This window comes from Lolium perenne, chromosome 4 (assembly GCF_019359855.2).
Source record: "Lolium perenne isolate Kyuss_39 chromosome 4, Kyuss_2.0, whole genome shotgun sequence".
NCBI classification, from domain to species: Eukaryota; Viridiplantae; Streptophyta; class Magnoliopsida; order Poales; family Poaceae; genus Lolium; species Lolium perenne.
Window position 1 is genome coordinate 374,665,031 of NC_067247.2, and position 23,378 is coordinate 374,688,408.

Below are 23,378 nucleotides of genomic sequence, written 5' to 3' on the forward strand. Positions count from 1 at the left end.
CGACGAAGTCGACGATCTTGAACGTGCCATCGAGATCAGCTCCTTGTCGCCTCTAAATCCCACAGACGGCGCCAATTGACAAGGTATCAACTTGTCAATGCCTACAAGTAGTAGACTAGGGTTTCGTTGGATGTAGAGGGCAAGTAGATCTCGAAGGTTTCAGCCGAAAAGTACTCGACGATTGTAAAACTAGGGGTTGGAAAACAATGATTCGATCCCTTCTTTGTCCCTCGACTCCCCCTTATATAGGAGGCGGAACCGAGGGATTCGTATACACAAGTTTACAGAGTCCGGGAGGGTTTCTGACCCGCCCCGCAAGATTACAAATTACACTTCCTATTACAACTCTATCTTTCCATAATATTATCTTGGGCTTCCGAATCTTCTTATTCTTCGAGTCATGGGCCTTGAATAAATCCCGGGTACCATCTTCGGCAGGCCCATTGGGAATGCCTATGTCATCATTAAAATTACTGAGCCCATCTTAATGGCTATAAAGAAAGCACTTCTTGGGAGATAACCCATGTTTTTATTTTGCTACTGTTTTGTTGTGTCTTGGAAGTTGTTACTACTGTAGCAACCTCTCCTTATCTTTATTTTATTGCATTGTTGTGCCAAGTAAAGTCTTTGATAGCAAGGTTGATACTAGATTTGGATTACTGCGCAGAAACAGATTTCTTGCTGTCACGAATTTGAGTAGCCCCCTCTATAGGTAACTCAGAAAAATCTGCCAATTTACGTGAGTGATCCTCAGATATGTACGCAACTTTCATTAAATTTGAGATTTTTCATCTGAGCAAGTTAAGTGCCTCTAAAAAATTCGTCTTTACGGACTATTCTGTTTTGACAGATTCTGCCTTTTATTTCGCATTGCCTGTTTTGCTATGTTGGATGGATTTCTTTGTTCCATTAACTTTCAGTAGCTTTGTGCAATGTTCAGAAGTGTTAAGAATGATTATGTCACCTCTGAATATGTGAATTTTTGGTTATGCACTAACCCTCTAATGAGTTTGTTTTGAGTTTGGTGTGGAGGAAATTTTCAAGGGTCAAGAGAGGAGGATGATATAATATGATCAAGAAGAGTGAAAAGTCTAAGCTTGGGGATGCCCCCGTGGTTTATCCCTGCATATTTCAAGAAGACTCAAGCATCTAAGCTTGGGGATGCCCAAGGCATCCCCTTCTTCATCGACAACTTATCAGGTCACCTCTAGTGAAACTATATTTTTATTCGGTCACATCTTATGTGCTTTACTTGGAGCGTCTGTGTGTTTTTATTTTCATTTTTTTATCTTAGTTCTCTGAATAAATTGGATCCTATCATGCTTGTGTGGGAGAGAGACACGCTCCTCTTTTTCATTTGAACACTTGTGTTCTTAGCTTTACTTTTAATGTTCATGGCGAAGGTTGAAAACTGCTTCGTTCATTGTTATTTGGTTGGAAACAGAAAATGCTTCATGTGGTAATTGGTATATGGTCTCGAATAATTTGATACTTGGCAATTGTTTTGAGCTCTCAAATAGATCATGTTTAAGCTCTTGCATCATGTAGTTTGAACCTATTAGTGGAGCACTACCGTAGAGCTTGTTGAAATTTGGTTTGCATGATTGGTCTCTCTAAAGTCTAGATATTTTCTGGTAAAGGTGTTTGAACAACAAGGAAGACAGTGTAGAGTCTTATAATGCTTGCAATATGTTCTTATGTAAGTTTTGCTGTACCGGTTCATACTTGTGTTTGCTTCAAACAACCTTGCTAGCCAAAGCCTTGTACTGAGAGGGAATACTTCTCGTGCATCCAAATCCTTGAGCCAAAACTATGCCACTTGTGTCCACCATACCTACCTACTACATGGTATTTCTCTTCCATTCCAAAGTAAATTGCTTGAGTGCTACCTTTAAAATTTCATTCTTTGTCTTTGCAATATATAGCTCATGGGAAAATAGCTTAAAAACTGTTGTGATGAAGAATATGTAGTTTATGTATCTTATTTCTTATAAGTTGCTTGTTGAGCGGTGACCATGTTTCTGGGGACGCCATCAACTATTACACCTTTGTTGAATATCATGTGAGTTGCTATGAATGTTCGTCTTGTCTGAAGTAAGGGTGATTTGTCATGATTAAATGGTTTGAGTATGCATATTGTTAGAGAAGAACATTGGGCCGCTAACCAAAGCCATGTATCATGGTGGAAGTTTCAGTTTGGACATTAATCCTCAATCTCTTATGAGAATATTATCTGTTGTTGAATGCTTATGCATTAAAGAGGACTCCATTATCCGTTTTCTATGTTGTCCCGGTACGGATGTCCTCAAGTTGAGATCTATCAAAAACGAGAAATCAAATGCGATCTATCTCCTTGGACCTTTGTACAGGTGACATAGAGGTACCCCTTTGTGACACTTGGTTGAAACATATGTAATGCAATGATAATCCATGGAAATCCAAGCTAATTAGGACAAGGTGCGAGCACTATTGGTATTCGATGCATGAGGCTTGCAACTTATAGGATGTTTTATGCATAACACATATGAATTATTACTACCGTTGACAAAATTGTTTCTATGTTTTCAAAATAAAAGCTCTAGCACAAAAATAGTAATCCCTGCTTCCCTCTGCGAAGGGCCTTTCCTTTACTTTATGTTGAGTCAGTTTACCTACATCTTTCTATCTTAGAAGCAAACACTTGTGTCAACTGTGTGCATTGATTCCTACATACTTGCTTATTTGCATTCATCATATTACTTTGTGTTGAGAATTATCCATGAGATATACATGTTGAAGTTGAAAGCAACTTGCTGAAACTTATATCTTCCTTTGTGTTGCTTCAAAACTTTCTACTAAGAATATATTGCTTTATGAGTTAACTCCTATGCAAGTCTTATTGATGCTTGTCTTGAAAGTACTATTCATGAAAAGTCTTTGCTATATGATTCAGTTGTTTATTCATTGTCTTTACCATTGCTTCGAATCACTTCATTCATCTCATATGCTTTACAATAGTATTGATCAACATTATGATAGCATGTCACTTCATAAATTATCCTTGTTATCGTTTACCTACTCGAGGGCGAGTAGGAACTAAGCTTGGGGATGCTTGATACGTCTCAAACGTATCTATAATTTCTTATATTCCATGCTACTTTTATGATGATACTCACATGTTTTATACACACTTTATGTCATTATTATGCATTTTCCGGAACTAACCTATTAACAAGATGCCACAGTGCCAGTTCCTGTTTTCTGTTGTTTTTGGTTCCAGAAAGGCTGTTCGGGCAATATTCTCGGAATTCGACGAAACAAAGACCAAATAGCTTATTTCACCGGGAAGGTTCCAGAAGTCCGAAGGGGAGACGAAGATGGGCCAGGGGGCCCCACACCACACCTGGGCGCGGGCCCAAGCCTGGCCGCGCCACTAGGTGGGGAGGGCGCCCTGGTGCCCTTCCGACTCCGCCTCTTCGCCTATAAAGTCCCTCGTGACCTAAAAACGCGATACCAATTGACGAAACCCCAGGACCCCTCCGAGGCTGCCCTTCCGCCTATAAAGTCTCTCCGTCACGAAAACCCTAAGGAGATAAGCCACGTTACGAGAAAAGTTACGCAGCCGCCGCCATCGCGAAGCCAAGTTCGGGGGACAGAATCTCTGTTCCGGCACGCTTCCGGGATGGGGAATTGCCCCCGAAAGCCATCTCCATCAACACCCCGAGGCTGAGGGCTCTACCGGTAGCTATGTGGTTAATCTCTCTCTCCCATGGTGTTATCTTTATGTGATCATGAGCTTTGTATCACTATTAATCTGTGTGCTACTCTAGTGATGTTATTAAAGTAGTCTATTCCTCCTCCATGATGTAATGTTGACAGTGTGTGCATCATGTAGTACTTGGTGTAGGTTATGATTGTAATCTTTTGTAGATTATGAAGTTAACTATTACTATGATAGTATTGATGCGATCTATTCCCCCTTTCATAGCTATTGTTGACAGTGTGTATGCTATGTTAGTACCCGGTCTAAATTTCAACGGTCTATTATGCACTCTAGAGGTTACTTTAATATGAACTCCGGATGTTGTGGAGCTTGTTTACTCCGGCTTGAGGTGTGCTTTTATAGCCCTACACAATGAATGGTGTTTGTTATCCAACAAGAGAGTGTGAGAAAGTAGCACAAGTGAAGAGAAGTTATTTATTTATGTGATCATTGTTGAGAGTGTCCACTAGTGAAAGTATGATCCCTAGGCCTTGTTTCCAAATATCGAATCACCGTTTATTTACTGTTCTACTGCATGTTTAATTGCTGCCATATTTATTTCAGATTGTTATTACCACTCATATTAATCCATATCACTTGCATTTTACTATCTCTTCGCCGAACTAGTGCGCCTATACATCTGACAAGTGTATTAGGTGTGTTGGGGACACAAGAGACTTCTTGTATCGTAATTGCAGGGTTGCTTGAGAGGGATATCTTTGACCTCTACCTCCCTGAGTTCGATAAACCTTGGGTGATTCACTTAAGGGAAATTTGCTGCTGTTCTACAAACCTCTGCTCTTGGAGGCCCAACACTGTCTACAGGAAAAGAAGCGTGCGTAGACATCATACGCATCGTGGGCTTCAACCGACTTCACGTACTCCTCAAGCTTCTCCTCATAACTCTCATAGAGCCTATCGTATGCCTCGTCCAGAGAAGTCTACAATTTGACATAATGAATCTCAACAATATAACCAACTAGCGGTGCATGAACGAAAAGTTCAAAAAATGATGAAAATTAGGAAGAACTTACATCGAAGGCCTGCCTAGATCCACCGGGCCGTGGACGAGGTGGGATCAACTAACTGCTGCTCATGCTAGAAGCTCGAACTTGTGTGAGTGTGGTGGTAGGCGCGATCACCCCATCAAGAATCTGATGGCGGCCATGCCGCTTGCCGAGCCCTGACACGATCACCACCGTCTCGTCGACCTCCTCCTCAAGGGGCTGAGAATCCTCCCCATGCAGTTTTTTGAAAGCCGCCGCGTAATTTTGCAAGTATGTGCCAGACTTACCATAGTATTGCTCCTCTCCACATTTGTCGACCTTTGTCTTCTTATGCGACATCTTCCAGGCTCCTAACTTAGTAAGCGGCTTCCCATGAACTTTCTCCAGAAACGCCAAACAAATGTATACATGATTCAAAACTGGTTCAAACTTGTAATTGTCAGGTATGACAGTGTAGGAAACAAATTACTGAAGAAAACCAACATAGAACCAGGTCGGATGCTTCCAACTGAAGAACTACAAAACAAGATGGATTTCCAGAACCGATGGATTAAAAGTCTGTAACAGAATAAGCTTCTCACCTCTCTGATTATATAACATAACAGGGTCAAACAATGGAATACATGGCATGGAAATCAAAGCCATATCATACATGTGATGCTGAGAAAACGTGATAACAAGACACAACCATTTCAATACTAAAAGTAAAAGCATGGAAACACACTTATATAATGATAGCAAGCATGTCAGTGGACCAATCGAGTAATGTGTTTTCTTATTTCGCATCACAAGGTATTTGTGAAAGATGCAATCGCACAGCCAGTAAAATAAGCAACTGATGGTCGTGCTTCACAAGAATTACCTGGTTGGCGTAGCTGATCCCCTGTTTCTCACAACCAACAGGAACACAAGAATCCAGTATTTGCCACATCTGAGAAAGAATTACCTGGTGCGCCTTGTAGCGATCATGGGACCGGTTTCCTGCATTGTGCGTTCCATCCTTGCCACGATTCTCCCTATTTTTCATGCTTTGGGCCATGAACTCCGCATCTTCCCCGACCCACAAGTCCACCAACGCCGCCCATCCATCGTCTCGTCCATCGACCCATTTGGGAGCAATCTAAAGAATGTAAGCATCTCGTTTCAAGAACATGTAATGCAATTAGCACCAACAGAGAATAAGAGACAATTTACTTACGCCCATGAACTCCTCCTTCGACAATGTAAGACCTTTTTCAACAATGTCTTTCTTCAGGACCCTTTTTCCTTGTTCACCCCATCGGGGAGTTCCCCCGATATGTCCTGGAACTGCCTAAGTGCCGTCAGCGCATGTGCGTGAAGCCGGACAAACCCAGGGGTCCATTATTGGATCTAGCAACATGCCTCCACACTTGTGTACACACCATGTGGACACACACAAGTTTTGGGGGCATTCCCACCCTCCGAGGTGCGGCATCCACAGAAACCCTAATCCGTTGACCGCGCGGTCTACACCATTGACTACACCCCAGCGGCGGTGCCCCGGTGGCATTATGCCTTCATTTGGGCTTGGTTAGGTCATAGGGACATGTGGTGTCAAGGATATGGATCCATACTATCTCAAGATTACCTCGGTTCACCCCATCGGGGAGTTCCCCCTATACGTCCTGGAACTGCCTAAGTGTCGTCAGCGCATGTGCGTGAAGCCGGACAAACCCAGGGGTCCATTATTGGATCCAGCAACATCCCGCCACACTTGTGTACACACCATGTGGACACACACAAGTTTTGGGGGCATTCCCACCCTCCGAGGTGCGGCATCCATAGAAACCCTAATCCGTTGACTGCGCGGTCTACACCATTGACTACACCCCAGCGGCGGTGCCCCGGTGGCATTATGTCTTCATTTGGGCTTGGTTAGGTCATAGGGACATGTGGTGTCAAGGATATGGATCCATACTATCTCAAGATTACCTCGGTTCACCCCATCGGGGAGTTCCCCTGATATGTCCTGGAACTGCCTAAGTGCCGTCAGCGCATGTGCGTGAAGCCGGACAAACCCAGGGGTCCATTATTGGATCTAGCAACATGCCTCCACACTTGTGTACACACCATGTGGACACACACAAGTTTTGGGGGCATTCCCACCCTCCGAGGTGCGGCATCCAGAGAAACCCTAATCCGTTGACCGCGCGGTCTACACCATTGACTACACCCCAGCAGCGGTGCCCCGGTGGCATTATGCCTTCATTTGGGCTTGGTTAGGTCATAGGGACATGTGGTGTCAAGGATATGGATCCATACTATCTCAAGATTACCTCGGTTCACCCCATCGGGGAGTTCCCCCGATATGTCCTTGAACTGCCTAAGTGCCGTCAGCGCATGTGCGTGAAGCCGGACAAACCCAGGGGTCCATTATTGGATCCAGAAACATCCCGCCACACTTGTGTACACGCCATGTGGACACACACAAGTTTTGGGGGCATTCCCACCATCCGAGGTGCGGCATCCAGAGAAACCCTAATCCGTTGACCGCGCGGTCTACACCATTGACTACACCCCAGCGGCGGTGCCCCGGTGACATTATGCCTTCATTTGGGCTTGGTTATGTCATAGGGACATGTGGTGTCAAGGATATGGATCCATACTATCTCAAGATTACCTCGGTTCACCCCATCGGGGAGTTCCCCCTATATGTCCTAGAACTGCCTAAGTGCCGTCAGCGCATGTGCGTGAAGCCGGACAAACCCAGGGGTCCATTATTGGATCCAGCAACATCCCGCCACACTTGTGTACACACCATGTGGACACACACAAGTTTTGGGGGCATTCCCACCCTCCGAGGTGCGGCATCTAGAGAAACCCTAATCTGTTGACCGCGCGGTCTACACCATTGACTACACCCCAGCGGCGGTGCCCCGGTGGCATTATGCCTTCATTTGGGCTTGGTTATGTCATAGGGACATGTGGTGTCAAGGATATGGATCCATACTATCTCAAGATTACCTCGGTTCACTCCATCGGGGAGTTCCCCCGATACGTCCTGGAACTGGCTAAGTGCCGTCAGCGCATGTGCGTGAAGCCGGACAAATCCAGGGGTCCATTATTGGATCCAGCGCATATCTCATATCATTTAATATAAGAATAATAACAAGATTAATCGGCATTCTCACAAATCTAAGATGAATATTTAACGTCTATACGAGTACATGCACTTTACTTTTTTGTTTACTTGTGCATTTAGTAAAATGTCGATAAAAATAATGCTAGATGAGTTACATGTCATAGTACTTGTAGATGATCTTTTTTGTCAATGGAATGTATCTTTTAAAAAGTGGGAAAAAGATAAGTGAGATATGCCGATGGCCCTGGCCGTCGGCACAACTAACACCGTCTACGGACCGTTAACGGGGGGTGCTGCAGCTTCCCATGTTCTGTACCTGTGCCGACGGCTAGTATACACCGACGGTAACCGTCGGCACCTTTGGATCTACACCGACGGCTATATTACGCCGACGGTGGCCGTCGGCATATTTGTAGCTACGCCGACAGCCTAACTACGCCGACGGTTTTTTCAGTGGGCGCATGGTTCCAGGCTATGTGCCGACGGCCCCGATAAATGGCCGTCGGCGTATATTTTGGCCGTCGGCACCTAATCGTTTTCCTGTAGTGCATGTGTAGATGGGATGAACTCTAAAGCATAAAAATGATCAATGCATTTTTTTTGGAGCAACCGGCAGGAGCACTGCCTATTCATTAAGAAGAGGGAAATTTGGCCAGTTTATAAGGAAAACTGGTCGAAAACCGTACAACCCAAACACCACACACCGACCCCGAGGCCGCGCACCACACGAGCCGGCAACACTCCCGCCCTAGCAAGAAGTGGCAACACTCAAAACAGAAGCACCCGGAGCCGCCGCTCCGACGTCCACACCGGTCCCGAGACCGCGCACACTAGCGAGAACCGGAAAGGGACAGCCCAAACACAACACGCCGGCCCCGAGGCCGCGCACTCTACTAGCCGACGACACTTCAGCCCAAGCAAGAAGAGACGACGCTCAAAGACCCACGGCAGAGGAGCCGCCGCTCCGATGTCCACACCGGTCCCGAGACCGCGCACCCACCTAGCCGACGAAGCAGCAGCCATGCAAAGCATGCCAAAACCATGCCCAGCGGAGTACCAGACCTCCAAGGCACCGCCCCCAAGGGGGAGACGACGATGGCGCCGTCGATGCCCGCTCTAGCGAAAGCCAAAGCTCAGGTTTTCACCCGGAGAGTCTGAGACTTCACATGACAAGGGAGGTGAAGGAGCTCCTCGACAATGCCTCCAACGAGGGTAGCGACGTCCGAGGACGCCGACATCGCCGGCACCAACCGAAGTGGATGCAGTGCTTTCGCGCGGAGATCACCCAAACCCAAGTCATTGAAGCCTATCCACGAAGGCGACGAAGAAGAAATGCCTGCATTGCAGCCCACCGCCGCCACACGAAGCCGACCCTGAGACGGCGCTTCACGCAGTCGTGTCCTGCCGCCCGCACGGCCAGGGCAGAGCAGCAAGAACCTCCACGTCCCGGAGCCGCCGCTCCGGTCACCATGCGCAGCAGCAGAGCAAACACCTCAAGTCGACTCGTCGCTCGCCTCGGGGCACCAGTCAGCACCCCGACCACCAGAGAAGCGGCGCCGCCGCGCCGCCGTCCAAGCACCATGGCACACCTCCACCATGGCCCACAGGTGGCACAACCGCCGGGACGCCGCAAAACTGGGGGCAGCCACCACGCGACCGCCGCGCCAAGGCACCCGCCAGATCCACGGACCTCCACGCAACCGCTGCGTCGAGGCACCGCCCGGCCGCCAACCACCCACGCGCAGTCCAGACGCCGCAGCAGGCGAGGCGAGGACGCGCACCCGGGCCGCCGCCCCGGCATCCCCAACTCCGGCAGAGAAGATGCCAGCACCGGGCACTTCCTCCACCTCCACCCTTCACGAGCAGCACCTCCTCCCGTCTGAGCCCGCCAAGCCCGGGAAACGGCCCGCCCCGGGCAAACACCGGCGCGCCGCCAGAAGCTCGACGCCGGCCGCACGCAGCAGCACGCCGGCCGCCGCACGCAGCAAGACGGCCGCCGCCGCGCCAACGTGGCCGCCCGCATCAGCCCCAAAGACCGCCGAGCAGCCATGGCCTCCAGCGGTGGCTCCCCCGTCGCCGAGCTTGACGCGTGCGCGAGGATGCGCCGAAACCGCCTTCCCGGGGCCGCCGCCGGCGTCCGCGCCAGATCCGGCCGCGCCGACCCCGGCCAGCCCGGCGGCTCCCGCCGCCGAGGGCCGAAAGCGCCGCCGCCGCGCCTAGCGCCCACCCCGCGCCGCGACGCGAGACGAGATCCGCCGCCGCCCACGGCCGCACGAGCTTTGCCCGTCGGAGCGCTCCGGCGGCGGCGGGGGGGAGGGAGGCGGAGGGGGCGGCCGAGCCCGGCGGCTAGGGTTTCGCCACCCGAGTCGCCCGAGCGGGACGACGCGGGGGCCGGTCCTTCAAGTGGTAGCAAGGTTCGTCTCAATGCATTTTTTTGCCTAAATACCTTAATACTTTATATGGTGTTAAGAATAATCACATAGTATTATAATGGTAACAGCAGAAAAATGCATGGCTGTATTTCCTTCATGACTTGACAAAAATCTGAAGTTGCGGGGACGACTGAAAAGGTGCCCACAAAAGCGCGGGACAAATTTAATTTGGGCCGCCTTGGTGTCCATGCGGATAACCCGATCATTTTGCGTCGGGCGCTGGGCTAGGGTGCAAACCATTTTTCGTCCGCACGGACACCACTGGAAATGCCCTAAGGCCGAGTGGAATCTATGCGCCGCAGACATAACTACGCCGACCGTTGTGGCCCTTAGAGCATCTCTAGCGGGCCGACGCAAGTTGGACGTCAAAAACGACCGACTGCGTCCGTTTGGGTCAGGCCGCAGATACGAAAATAGTCAGTTTTTATCGCACATCTGTTTGCGTCCGGGTGTGCCCCAGCGGCCCGACGCATATTGTTTTGACCTAATTTTTCATTTTTCATTTAAACATAGATAGAAAAATTACACAAACTACTGCATAGTTTGAAACATGGTTAAAACATTGTAAAATGAGAAAACCTAATGCAGATTTGGCCCCGCCTTCTTCGCTACGAAGAAAGAACACTCTCAGACACCCGGTCACCCAAACCTAACTAGTGCAGATTTGGCCCCACCCTTCTTCGTTGGCGATTGATGTGTCTGGTCTTCTACGCATATGTAGAAGAACTTCCAAAAACCTACACTAGTGGCTTCAATTGGTTGTGGTCATCTTCGCTGCAAAGAAAGAACACTCTGATAGTGCTAGTTGTCGGTGTCCTCGCCAGACTCGTCGGTGTGGTAGTGTCTACGGTAGGAAGTCTTTTCGAACACCTTGACGGTCATCTAGCCATCGTCTTCGTAGATCAAGGTGAGAAGGAAGCCGTCCTCAAGGTTGTAGGCGTGGGCGAACTTGTCCCACCCGATTGCCTTGCCCGTCGAACAAGACCTCGACGGGACACCGGCAAAAGCCGCATGTGGCCTCCCACAGCTACAACTCGGCCTGCTCGGCACCGTCGACGAACTCGCGAACTTGTCCTGGAGCCGCTTGATGCCTAGGGGATCCTCGTCGATGCGGAGAATGAACTCGAAGCACCTCGCCTCATCCGAAGACGACGACGCAAGCGACGGCGAGTGTGTGGGAGTTGCTGCTCCAGCACGGCGGCCGCACCCGTGGCCTCGACAACCTCTCCGGCCACCTGGACCCTCCATGGATTCCCTCGTGGGGGTTGTGATAGAGGAGGTGGGGAGCGGTGCTACGGTGGAGGTTGTGCGGCGGCAAGGGTTCTGAGGATGAGGTCGCCTAGCGCGCGCCCTTCTTTTTATACGAGGAAGGGGGCCAAGAGGCGCGGCAAACTTGGCAATGGCATTAATTTCGTTACCAGAGGTGGGCGGGAGCCGCTCAGCAGGCGAGGCATTGTCATTTACGTGGGCGCACACTACTGAGATGCCGCCCCGCCAGTGGCGGCCCCTTGGGAGAAGAGAGCGGCCGTCCAGACACATTCAAGGCCATATTTAGACCACACTTGTGTGTCGACGGACAGGCCGGTTACTATGCGCTGGGCCGTTGGGCTTGGCTGCAGACGCATTTTCGACCGGCTGGTGGCTGGGCGCTCTGAACGAATCCAAAGCTCCTCCGGATCGGTCGTGCAGACCACCACACGCACCACCCACGTCGGCACGTGGCGCCGGCACCCGGCAGCGACGAGCTTCATCGCTGCTCCGAGCCATTGAGCAGGATCAGCCGAACCCGCCGGAGTTGTTTGGCACCTCTGCCGGGCTGCTAGATGTTGATGCTGATGCTGCTGCTGGGTAATGAAGTTTCAGGATGTTTTCGACTCTGCACGCTATCGCACCAAATGGAATTGATTCAAACTGATGGTGGCAGGCTGGACCATCCAAATGTACAGCCGTAGGGCTGTTCATCACACATCAGTAGATTGTTCAGCGAGAAGGACGAACAGGAGCTTAATTTCGAGATAAGCACCGCTAAACTGTTGACTGAACACGGACGCCATGCACCTACTCTTGGGCCAGACGCGAGAGCTCCAAGTTAGGGCTTGCGGGCCGACGAGCAGAAATGGGCTTTTAAAGCTCCACAATTGTTGTCCTACGCAATTTTTCGAGTTGATGAAGCCTCAGTTGCGACATAGACATTTTAGATCCATCGATGAACAACAAGGAGATGCTGTCGTGGCTGTGACCCTGATGTGGTTGGTCTATATGGAGTAGCAGAAATAAGTTCACTCGTGGCAGGGGACTCCAAGTATCAACTAATGCAGGCAATGCAACTGGTCTTGGCGCGATGGAATTATCGGCGTGGAGCACAACAGGTGTGACCTTGACTGGAAAATGGGAAGCCCCGGGGAAGGGCTGGGTAAAGGTCAATGCTGCACTTCAGCTGGCGCATCGTCGATCATGAACCAGCGTTGTTGCCAAGGACCTCTCAGGCAATTTCATCGGCGCTAGGTGCAGGCACAACAACTTCACTGAAGATATTCTGGTGGCAGAACTGCTATCCTGAAGGGATGCCATGGAATGGGCGATGGAACATAGAGTACCAAAGGGTGGTGGTGGTGGTAACGGATAGCCACGAATTGTTGAAGCCTTGGGATGGCAGTGGTCACCGTTCACAAGGCTACCATATTACTACCTCCGTTTCAACGAATAAGGCATACGCGTATTTGAAGAAGAACTTTGACCATAAAAATTGAGCAACAAAATTTATTATTATATTATATGTAATTAGTATTGTTGAATTCGTATTGAAAAGCATTTTTTACTGATATTAATTGCATACAAACAATTTTTATCTATTTGAAGTAATTCTTGGTCAAACAAAAAACACGTAAAACAAGGGCGCTTTATTCCTTCAAACGAAGATAGTATGCAAGAAATAAATTCAGACTGCAAGTCGTCGGGAGAGAAGCGAACAAATCAGCAATCTATCCCCTCCCTGTTTCCTCTCCTGCTATTTGATGCAATGCATGTTTTCCTGACTGCGACTTTGCAGTCATAGACTTTGTCATCTTAGCATTAATAATAAAACGATGACACTCTCAAAACAAAAAAAAACATGTTTACGTCCCTGTCAGCCCCATCAACCGTATTTCTGAACCTTCCAAAGAAAAGTGTGCATATTGCCAGATAGTTGAAAAGAGTTGCACTATAGAATATTGTCATAATGAATGTAACTACAAAAGTGCAACCGGATACATGAAAACATTTGCTGAAAGATAATGATATATTCATACAAGTGAAATAACCACACTTGCACATACAGCTACACCACGGTCTCAAACTTGCTCCATGCATTTTCTAAAACACTACAGAAACGTACTGCAGATCACCGTACCTCTAGTTTTAGCTGAAACCAGTACAAACAAAATTGAAACCTGCAAAGAGAAGGCAAACAAAATAATCAATTCAGAGATAAGGAAAACTTGCAACATGCATCATGGTACTGTATGTAAATATCGTACGATCAAATAGTAAGATGATAAATATTTGGCTACACAATTGGTTATGCGACATGCAACACTGCACATAAGAGGATTCACAAACAATTATATAGGGCAAGTGGAGTTATGTTATCAGAGTGACAAAAATAATACAACACTCAGAAGGGGAATCGTAGCTTATGTGACTGAGAAAGATAGTCACAAGCTAGTTTGTCCAGAATCTGGAGGATGGCAACCTCAATGAAAATGGCCAGATACAGGATAATATTCATCTATATGGATGCTTGCTTTCTACCAAAGAGTAGAAATTGGGGGGCCTTCATTTCCAAATGTCAATAAAGTGCAATCACTATATAATACGAATACAGAATCAACTCGGAAGTGCTTGATGTGTAACTCCAAACTAATGGTATATGTTTTTGGAAAATGCAAGCCAGGCGGAAACATGTTTCACTCTCTATATATATAGTTGAGTGGGAACTTTCCTAAAGTAAGATGATAAACATTTGACTAACCTACTGGTTATGTGACATGCAACATTGCACATAAGAGGATTTCACAAAAAATCACAGAGGTCAGTGGAGTTATGTTAAAAGAGTGGCAAAAAATAATGCAACGCCCACAAGAGGAATCGTAGCTTATGTGAGGAGCAAGGGGGTCACATGCTAATTTCATCCTCTTTCAGGCTATTTTGATAAAGAGTAGAAATTGGGGGCACCTTTCACTGGCAAAGGTCAATAAAATACCACTATATATAATACTAATACAGAATCAACTCAGAACTACTTGATGTGCAATTTTTACAAACTAATTTGCACTACGTCGTACTTCAATTCAAAGTCCAAACAGATGGTATATGTTTTTTTGGATAATGCAAGGCAGGTGTTTCCCTCTTTTCCATCAAATATGTGAGTCGCAGCCTTTCTCCAAATACATGCAAAATTTCATATTTTCCTATCCAGCTTTAGATTTTCTGCACTTGGTCTACAATGCATGAACCTGCTGAAAAATATTAGAAAGTAGAAATAGCATGGAGAGTGCTGACAGTTTAACTCACATTCAGATCCAGGAATTCTGCTAGTATGTTGGATATTATTTTTCTCAAGGGGTATGCCGTACGTAGTCAGCACGCTCAAGATTTTGTGAACCCTCTTATCAACATTTACACATCTGATTTCAACCATCTTAAGACGGTCAGACGCAACTGACTGTCCCAATGGTTTGTATACTCATTCTGTTTCGATTACACGAGGTACCTAACATAAAAAAAAGACTATGTATGTGAGTAATCATGGTTGGTTAACTTCAAAACGCATGGATATTTATCTTAAGACTACATACCTTAGAAAGCTGAATAGTAAGCTTCTCCAAAATCGGTACGTGTTGGAGAAAGCAAATCAGTGCATTGTGGTGAGCAGCCAAACACCAGTCGTTGAGAAACAAAGTCTTTAACTTGGTAAATGTGGGGCACCACTTTAAATCCCTGTTGAAAACAATCTAGGAAAGTGCAAAAGCGTGCGTCAGATAAATATGGACCTTTTTATCTATATATGAAGTAGAAAAGGCAATCTGCAGCTACTAGGAATAATGAAGAGAGAAGCATGGCACATCATACTCAGCCGACAGCTCCAAGCATGTAGCTTCTGACAAGCCTTTGAGAAATATGTTGTTGTTCCGGGCACAAAATGGCCCAGACTGGGGATATTGAGGATCCCATAGTAATAATAGCAACCATCACAGGTTTCTCTTCCGCAATCATCAAACGGGTCCTCAGAGCATTGATCACTGCATTCTTCATTGAGCACTTTGGTGTCCCCCCCCCCCCCCATTGGAAACTTTGGTCTCATCTGGACAGCCGTGATCTCCGTATACCTCTTCATGGACTAATTTATCCCTTTTGCTTTACCGGCGCTGAAAGAGGGGGGGGGGGGGGGGGGGGGCACTCAACCTTTCTAGCAACGGAATCCTTCCTTGGCGGAGTTGAATCAACTGTAGTGAAACGAAAACTGGTACAAATATTAGAATGCGATAGTACTCATAGGTGTAGCAACGGGTGATTCATAGATCTTTCAAGGATGGAGACGGGATCTGTTGGAGAAAAACATCGCAATCCTCCATATTCATTTGGACCAATGTCGGGCAGCTTGATAAATCAAAAACCTTGTTGTTGACGCCTACACCAATAAGCTCTTATCTCGTGATGTGCTGGGAAACGAGATGCAAATCGTCAAATATGGGAGAGGGTTCCTCCTCGACGAAACGAATCCGGAGCGCTCGGACATGGGACACAACTTCACAGATGAACTACACATAGCTACGCCTTAAATAGTTAGTAACATCGCTACACATACCTCAATGGGTGACGTCAGGATAGGCTCTCACACCGTCCGCTACGAGTAGACGGTGACGTCAATTTTATCCTCTGGATCCCTATCATCAACGTGCATGGTGACGGGACAACCTGGTCTTCCATGTTGGACCGGCTTCCCCCCCCCCCCCCCCCCCCCAACCCAACCAACATGCGGAATTTGGTCTAACCCCCACCCCCACCCTCATATTTGACTAAATTAGCCTATAATTGGCCCATTTTGCCTTGAATATTGGCTCATAGTTTCTTCCTAGCCTATTTGGCTCATAGCGAGATGGCCCAGGCTCCGATACCAATTTTATGCACTTGCTATTAAAATGTGCCTCCACCGTTGATCTTTGGAGTAGGAACTCATGAAATAGCTGGTTCTTCGTTTCGCATCAAAAATACTTATATTTCATTGTTGAGCTCCCTAGCTTTCTTATGAGCGTATTAGTGGATGATATAACACACACGCATGGGTGTCGGTGTGTTATGTCGATTTATTTCTCGAGATTCCCGCTCGTCATGGTAGATGGAAAATAGCTCTCTCTCCTCCTTTTATCTGAATCTTAAAGCAAAACAGATGGTGACGAAAACACCCACACCTATGCGTGGTTAAGTGCTAGATCTTTGGAAAAGGAAATATGTATAATTTGGCCCCATGAACAATAGCCGGATGATGGGCACGAGCTCAACCCATAGAGGATACCAAAAGCTCCCGTGTTGCTGACACCGGCAAAAAACACAACTTCCACGTTGATGCAGACACGTATCCGGCAGATCTTCATCTTGCCGCGAGTTAAAACCCTAAGACAACTGTCTTTATTAGGCAGAAAACAACCCCCCACGCCATCGACTGCCGCTTGCCTAGCAGCACCCGTGCACGAGCTGCAGCAATGGTGCCTGGCCGAAGCACCATTTCAACAGCTTTTTGTCTACGCAATTATTTCTGTCTGGGGCATACAAAAATCTTTTCGAGTTTGAGAAACCCCAATTACACCAGGAACCAGCGACACTGACATTTTAGATCCATCCATGATGATGTGGCCGCAACGCTGGTGCGACGGAATTACAGCCACGGAGCAAAGCAGAATGGCTGTGACCTTTTTTTTGAATAGAAAATGGGAAGCCTCGGCGGAGGGCTGGGTAAAGGTCAACGCAGATGCATATGCAGATGCTGGCGCGGCGTCCAGGAGGGACATGCATTGTTGCCAGGGACTTGTTGGTCAATTCCATGGGACTAGGTGCAGTGCAGACACGTCAACTTTACTAAACATGTTCTAGCCTGCAGGGATGCCACATGGGATGGGCGATACAACATGGAGTACCAAAGGGTGGTGGTTGTAACGGATAGCCACGAATTGTTCAAGCCTTATGATGGCAGTGGTAGCGTTCAGCAGGCTACCACCATGGTTATTAGTATTCCAATACATATAGTAGTATCTTATGATTTTACGATACTATTATGGCCAATCGATACATATCATGATGATATATTAATCTGGTAATATCTTAGTCTTAACCCGATACATATCGTGCTATCTTTGGTATCCCGATATAAAAACAATACCATATGATCCCACGTCTATGCTAAAAAAAAATATGGACACAACGGTATAATAGTAAAAGTCATCTTATAATCTCAAGTCTAACTAAGTATTTAAACAATACAAGTTTAATAAGATGGGTTTAAAAAGGAGTTTGTATGTACAAGAAAGCAATCAACTAGCCATTTGTTTGTGCCGACTGTGAATCATACACATTCTTTTGTTTTGTTGGTTCGTAATTAGTTATGTGTGTATTATGCATTGGATGAGTTAGCTCATATTTATATTATTTAAATACATCATCAGACTCTATGACAACCATAGAATATGCCCATAAATTAAATTAAAGATTAAATTTATATTTCATAGTATCATGATACTACAATACGAGACTACCAACAAGAAAACGATACTACCTAGTATCTTGATACTGACAACCTTGGCTACCACATTGTGCAAAGAAATTAAGCTGCTGACTTCTTTGTTCCAGGAATTCAGACTGCAATTCGTCAGGAAAGAAGCGAAACAAATCGGCACAGGGTGCCCAACAAATATATTCCCTCCTAGTCTGCTGTTCTGCTATTTGATGTAAATGTCCCTGAATGCAATCAGAGACTTTGTCGTCTGAGCATTGACGATAAAGCGATGACAAGTTCTCGAAACAAAACAACTTGCTCCATTCATTTAGTTGTAATAACCATAATTGTGCATACAGCTACACCACGGTCTCAAACTTGCTCCATTCCTTTTCTAAACCATTAAAGAAACCTATTCAATAGATCAGTTCAACGGCCACCACTAATTTTAGCTGAAACCAGTACAAACAAAATTGAAACCTGCAAAGATAAGGAAAATACATGATGAATTCAAAGATAAAGAAAACTTGCAACATGCATCTTGGTACGTAAATGTCGTAGCGAGGGACTAAATAAGAAGATGATAAATATTTGGCAACCAAATTGGTTATGTGACATCCAACACTGCACATAAGAGGATTCACACACAATTACAGAGGGCAGTGGAGTTATGTGACAGAGCAAGATAGTCACATGCTAGTTTGCCCAGAATCTGGAGGATGGCAACGTCAATGAAAATGGCATCTATATGGATGATTGCTTTCTACCAAAGAGTAGAAATTCGGGGGCCTTCATTTCCAAATGCCAATAAAGTGCAACCACTATATAATACCGTACAGAATCAACTAGGAACTGCTTGAAGTGTAACTTTTACGAACCAATTTGTGCATACGTCCCATTTCAATTCAAACTCCAAACTAATGGTATATATGTTTTTGGGAAATGCAAGCCAGGCAGAAACATGTTTCACTCTCTGTAAATATAGTTAAGTGGGAACTTTCCTAAAGTAAGATGATAAAATTTGACTACCCTACTGGTTATGTGACATGCAACATTGCACATAAGAGGATTCATAGACAATTACAGAGGTGGAGTTATGTTAAGAGAGTGGCAAAAAATAACGCAACACCCACAAGGGGAACCGTAGCAAGGTGGTCAAATGCTAGTTTGTGCAGAATCTGGATGATGGCAAGCTAAATCAAAATAGCCTGAAAGAGGATAACATTACTATATTGATGTTTTCTAGTAAAGAGTAGAAATTGGGGGCCCTTCACTTGCAAATGTCAATGAAGTGCAACCACTATATATAATACTAATACAGAATCAACTAAGAACTACTTGATGTGTAATTTTTACTAACTAATTCGCGCATACGTCGTACTTCAATTCAAAGTCCAACCAGATGGTATGTTTTTTGGATAATGCAAGGCAGGCAGAAATATGTTTCCCTCTTTTTTCATCAAATATGGGAGTCTCAGCCTTTCTCCACATACATGCAAATTCTTATATTTTCCTATCAAATTTCATATTTTCTTCACTTGGTCTACAATGCATGAACCTGTTGAAAAATATTAAAAAATACAAGTAGCATGGAGAGTGCTGATAGTTTAACTCACATTCAGATCCAGGAATTCTGCTAGTATGTTGGATATTAATTTTCTCAAGGGGTATGCCGTAGGTAGTCAGCACGCTCAAGATTTTGTGAACCCTCATATCAACGTTTGCACATCTGATTTCAACCATCTTAAGCCGGTCAGACGCAACTGACTGTCCCAATGGTTTGTATACTCCTTCTGTTTCGATTACACGAGGAGGTGTCTAACATAAAAAAAATACTAGGTATGTGAGTAATCATGGTTGGTCAACTTCAAAACACACGGCTATTTATGCTAAGACTACATACCTTAGAAAGTTTAATGGTAAGCTTCTCCAAGATTGGTGCGTGTTGGAGAAAGCAAATCAGTGCATTGTGGTGAGCAGCCAAACACCAGTCATTGAGAAACAAAGTCTTTAACTTGGTAAATGTGGGGCACCACCTTAAATCCCTGTTGAAAACAATCTAGGAAAGTGCAAAAGTGTGCGTCAGATCAAATGTGGATCTTTTTTCTAATCTCTGAAGTAGAAAATGCAGTGTGCTGCTGCTAGGAATAATGAAGAGGGAAGCATATATACCACATCATACTCAGCCGACAGCTCCAAGCATGTAGCTTCAGACAATCCTTTGAGAAATATGCTGTTGTTGCGGTCATAAAAAGGCTCTGATTGAGGATATTCAGGATCCCCATAGTAATAATTGCAACCATCGCAGGTTTCGCTTTCATCGCCACAACCATCAAACCGATCCTGATAGCACTGGTCATTGCATTCTTCATTGAGCACAACAATCGCTCTATCTAACTGCGGCAATCTTTCTAGCAGCGGAACCCTTCCACGGTGGAACTGGATCAACTCAAGCGAAACAAGAGCTGGTAGAGACATAAGAATGCGATAATACTCAGAAGCGTAGCAGCGGGCGATGCGCAGATGCTTCAAGGATGGAGACAAGATCTTCTGGAGGAAAACATCGCAGTCCTCCATGTTCAGCTCGACCAGCGCCGGACAGCCTGAGAAATCAACAACCTTGTCGTTGACACCTACGCCAATAAGCTCCAATCTCGTGAGGTGCTGTGAAACGGGATGCAGATCCTGAAATAGTGGCGAGGGTTCCATGAAATCCTCGACGACGCGAATCCGGAGCGCCCGGACACGGGACACGAGTTGATGGATCCAGCGGCCGGCGTGCTGCTCGTTCGCAGGCGATTGCATGAACCCGTCGGAATCGAAGTCGAAGTCGCAGGCGTCCAGAGGCGCGTTGACGACGCCGCCGGCGCAACACAGGTGCAGCAGCAGGTGGTCGACGAACTGCGCGAACCTGTCGTCGCTTCTCCACCCGTTGGCGCCGGTGAAGCGGAGGGCGGGCACGGACCGCCAGACGCCGCGCCACCGCCGGGCGAGCACGCATGTCCGGACCACCTCTTGGGCCGGAAGGAAGCCGAGCACGTGGTGGAGGATGTCATCCGGGAGGGCGCTGATGCGATCCACCCCGCTCGCCATGGATGGCGCTTCGGATGTGGGGCGGCGTTTCGTCGAACAGGTGGTGTGCGCCGCCGCTCGGGGGCGCCAGAAGAACGGCTACGAGAACAGGCGGGCGGAGTTGGTTCAGTTCACTCCAGATCCAGGGTATCGGGTTCACGCAAGAAAGAAAAATTAATGCTCGATTCGTAGGGACAAAGATCTCGTGGGCACCTGCTGTTTCAAAAAAAATTAAAGTCATACAAAAATCATGGTATAGATAAACTATCCCATAAAAATGCAAATTTTTCAATTTTTCGATTCGTAGAGGCTACATCGTTTCCAAACATGCATGTATGACAGTCTCAATAGTGCGAAAAGTGGAGACGTCACGTGCGCGTGTAACCCTGACGCAAAATGGTTGTAGATCTAATTTTATTGGGTCGGTTTCGTGGCAAAGCTCAACTTCATCTTTTCTTTTGGTCACTCCGAGACAGAGTAGATAAAATCCTCACTTTTTTCCTTTCGATATCGGCGATGGCGAAGACATGGATCCACCTTAACAGTCGATTTCATTAACTCCGGCACGAGACCGTCAGTATTGTTCGTCTTTGCAGATCGTCTCCTTCATCTCCGGCACGGGATATGCGACATTCTCTCCATCGTTGACACGGGTTCTTCTCCTTTTTCGACGATGGATACTCTCCCTCGTCTACAATGGTGTATGTAAACCACCATGTCTTCCCGTACAATTTGTCCCCATGGTAAGTGGTAACATGTAGGGTCAAAATGGCAAGTACCCATGCTAGATCGAATTGTTGACAATTCCACTTGATGAGTCTAATCCATCAAGCAGGGGTCTCATCAGGCAGCAACACTCATAGTTGTGATTCAGGCATGGATCCCATCGCTTCACAAGTTAGGCGTGCTACCTATATCCACCAGTTACGTATGGTCCTATGTTTCTTCGAGATTAGAAGAAGATTGCAAATCTGAACTACATCTACAACTCGAACGGCGTAGAGGTTGTCTAAATGTGACGGATAAAAGTAGCCTCCTTCTTTGAACTTGTCAAAAGGTATATGGGGAGTGGATTACTCCAAGATAGCATACAAACCTCCGTGAAAGAGCAAGTTTCTATGTTTCATTATGTTATAGGTCATAACCAGAGGTTTAAAGTGACCCACAAATATTCATGGGATCAATACCCCTCCATTTATTTCGCAAAAAATCCCTCCATTTAAAGAAATTCTTGTTTGCAACTGGGAAGATCAGAGAAAACATGATCTAGCAACCAACGGGTAAAACACTAAGCAAGACATCAAATAACTATAGATGGTATCCATATTTCAAGGTGAGCGCCATCACTCTATTTTCATTTTGTCACAAGACTATCATGGACATAATCTTGATTGTGTGTTCGTGTCAGATGATTGTATTGCCAAGATCACAACCCGCAACATACATGAGATGGAAGTACTACACCGGCTAGAATGTCCTTGTTGCTATAGATTCCTATTCAGATTCCCATTCTGGGTATTGCATTATTTATCTTAAGAAAACACATGGCTATTTATCTTAAGACTACGGACCTTAGAAAGCTGAATAGTAAGCTTCTACAAAATTGGTGTGTGTTAGAGAAAGCAAATCAGTGCACTGTGGTGAGCAGACAAACACCGGTCGCTAAGAAACAAAGTCTTTAATGTGGGGTACCACTTTAAATCCATGTTGAAAACAATCTAGGAAAGTGCAAAAGCATGCGTCAGATCAAATGCTGACCTTTTTTCTATCTATATATGAAGTAGAAAACGCATTCTGCTGCTACTAGGAATAATGAAGAGAGAAGCATACCACATCATACTCAGCCGACAGCTCCAAGTATGTAGCTTCTGACAAGCCTTTCAGAAATATATGCTGTTGTTCCAGGCGCAAAATGGCCCAGACGGGGATATTGAGTGTCACGCCCCAAAACAGGCCCTGGGAGAATGACAGTCGCCGTGCGTCAATAAATTGAGAGGCTTATATCCGCGCAAAGCTAAAAATGCAGGCGAAAACCAGCACAGTGGATCTCGAGAAGTTCATCTATTCAATGTTTTACAATTTTATTCTCAATTACACCATAGTTACAACTAGATTCTCTAATCGCTTCCCACCTGCTGGTCCAGCCTAAATCTCCGACGACGGGATCTTCCGCTAACAACGTCTGCAACTAAAAAAAACATAGGGAAGTTGATGAGTACGACAAATCATATTCAGCAAACCGGTTATACACAATCATATAAACTGTAAAATA

General features: G+C 46.2%; 1 protein-coding gene across 1 annotated transcript; it reads right to left on the reverse strand.

The window, feature by feature from the left end:
• Nucleotides 1–17,990: 17,990 nt before the first annotated feature.
• LOC127325678 (F-box/LRR-repeat protein At3g26922) lies at nucleotides 17,991–21,358 on the reverse strand. The gene is made up of 4 exons (XM_051352494.2): nucleotides 20,207–21,358; nucleotides 19,938–20,093; nucleotides 19,651–19,852; nucleotides 17,991–18,514 (listed from the first exon to the last, which is right to left on the reverse strand). The coding sequence occupies exons 1-4, from the start codon at nucleotides 21,125–21,127 to the stop codon at nucleotides 18,483–18,485; spliced, it is 1,311 nt and encodes a 436-aa protein (XP_051208454.1). The 5' UTR covers nucleotides 21,128–21,358; the 3' UTR covers nucleotides 17,991–18,482.
• Between the last annotated feature and the right edge of the window lie 2,020 nt (nucleotides 21,359–23,378).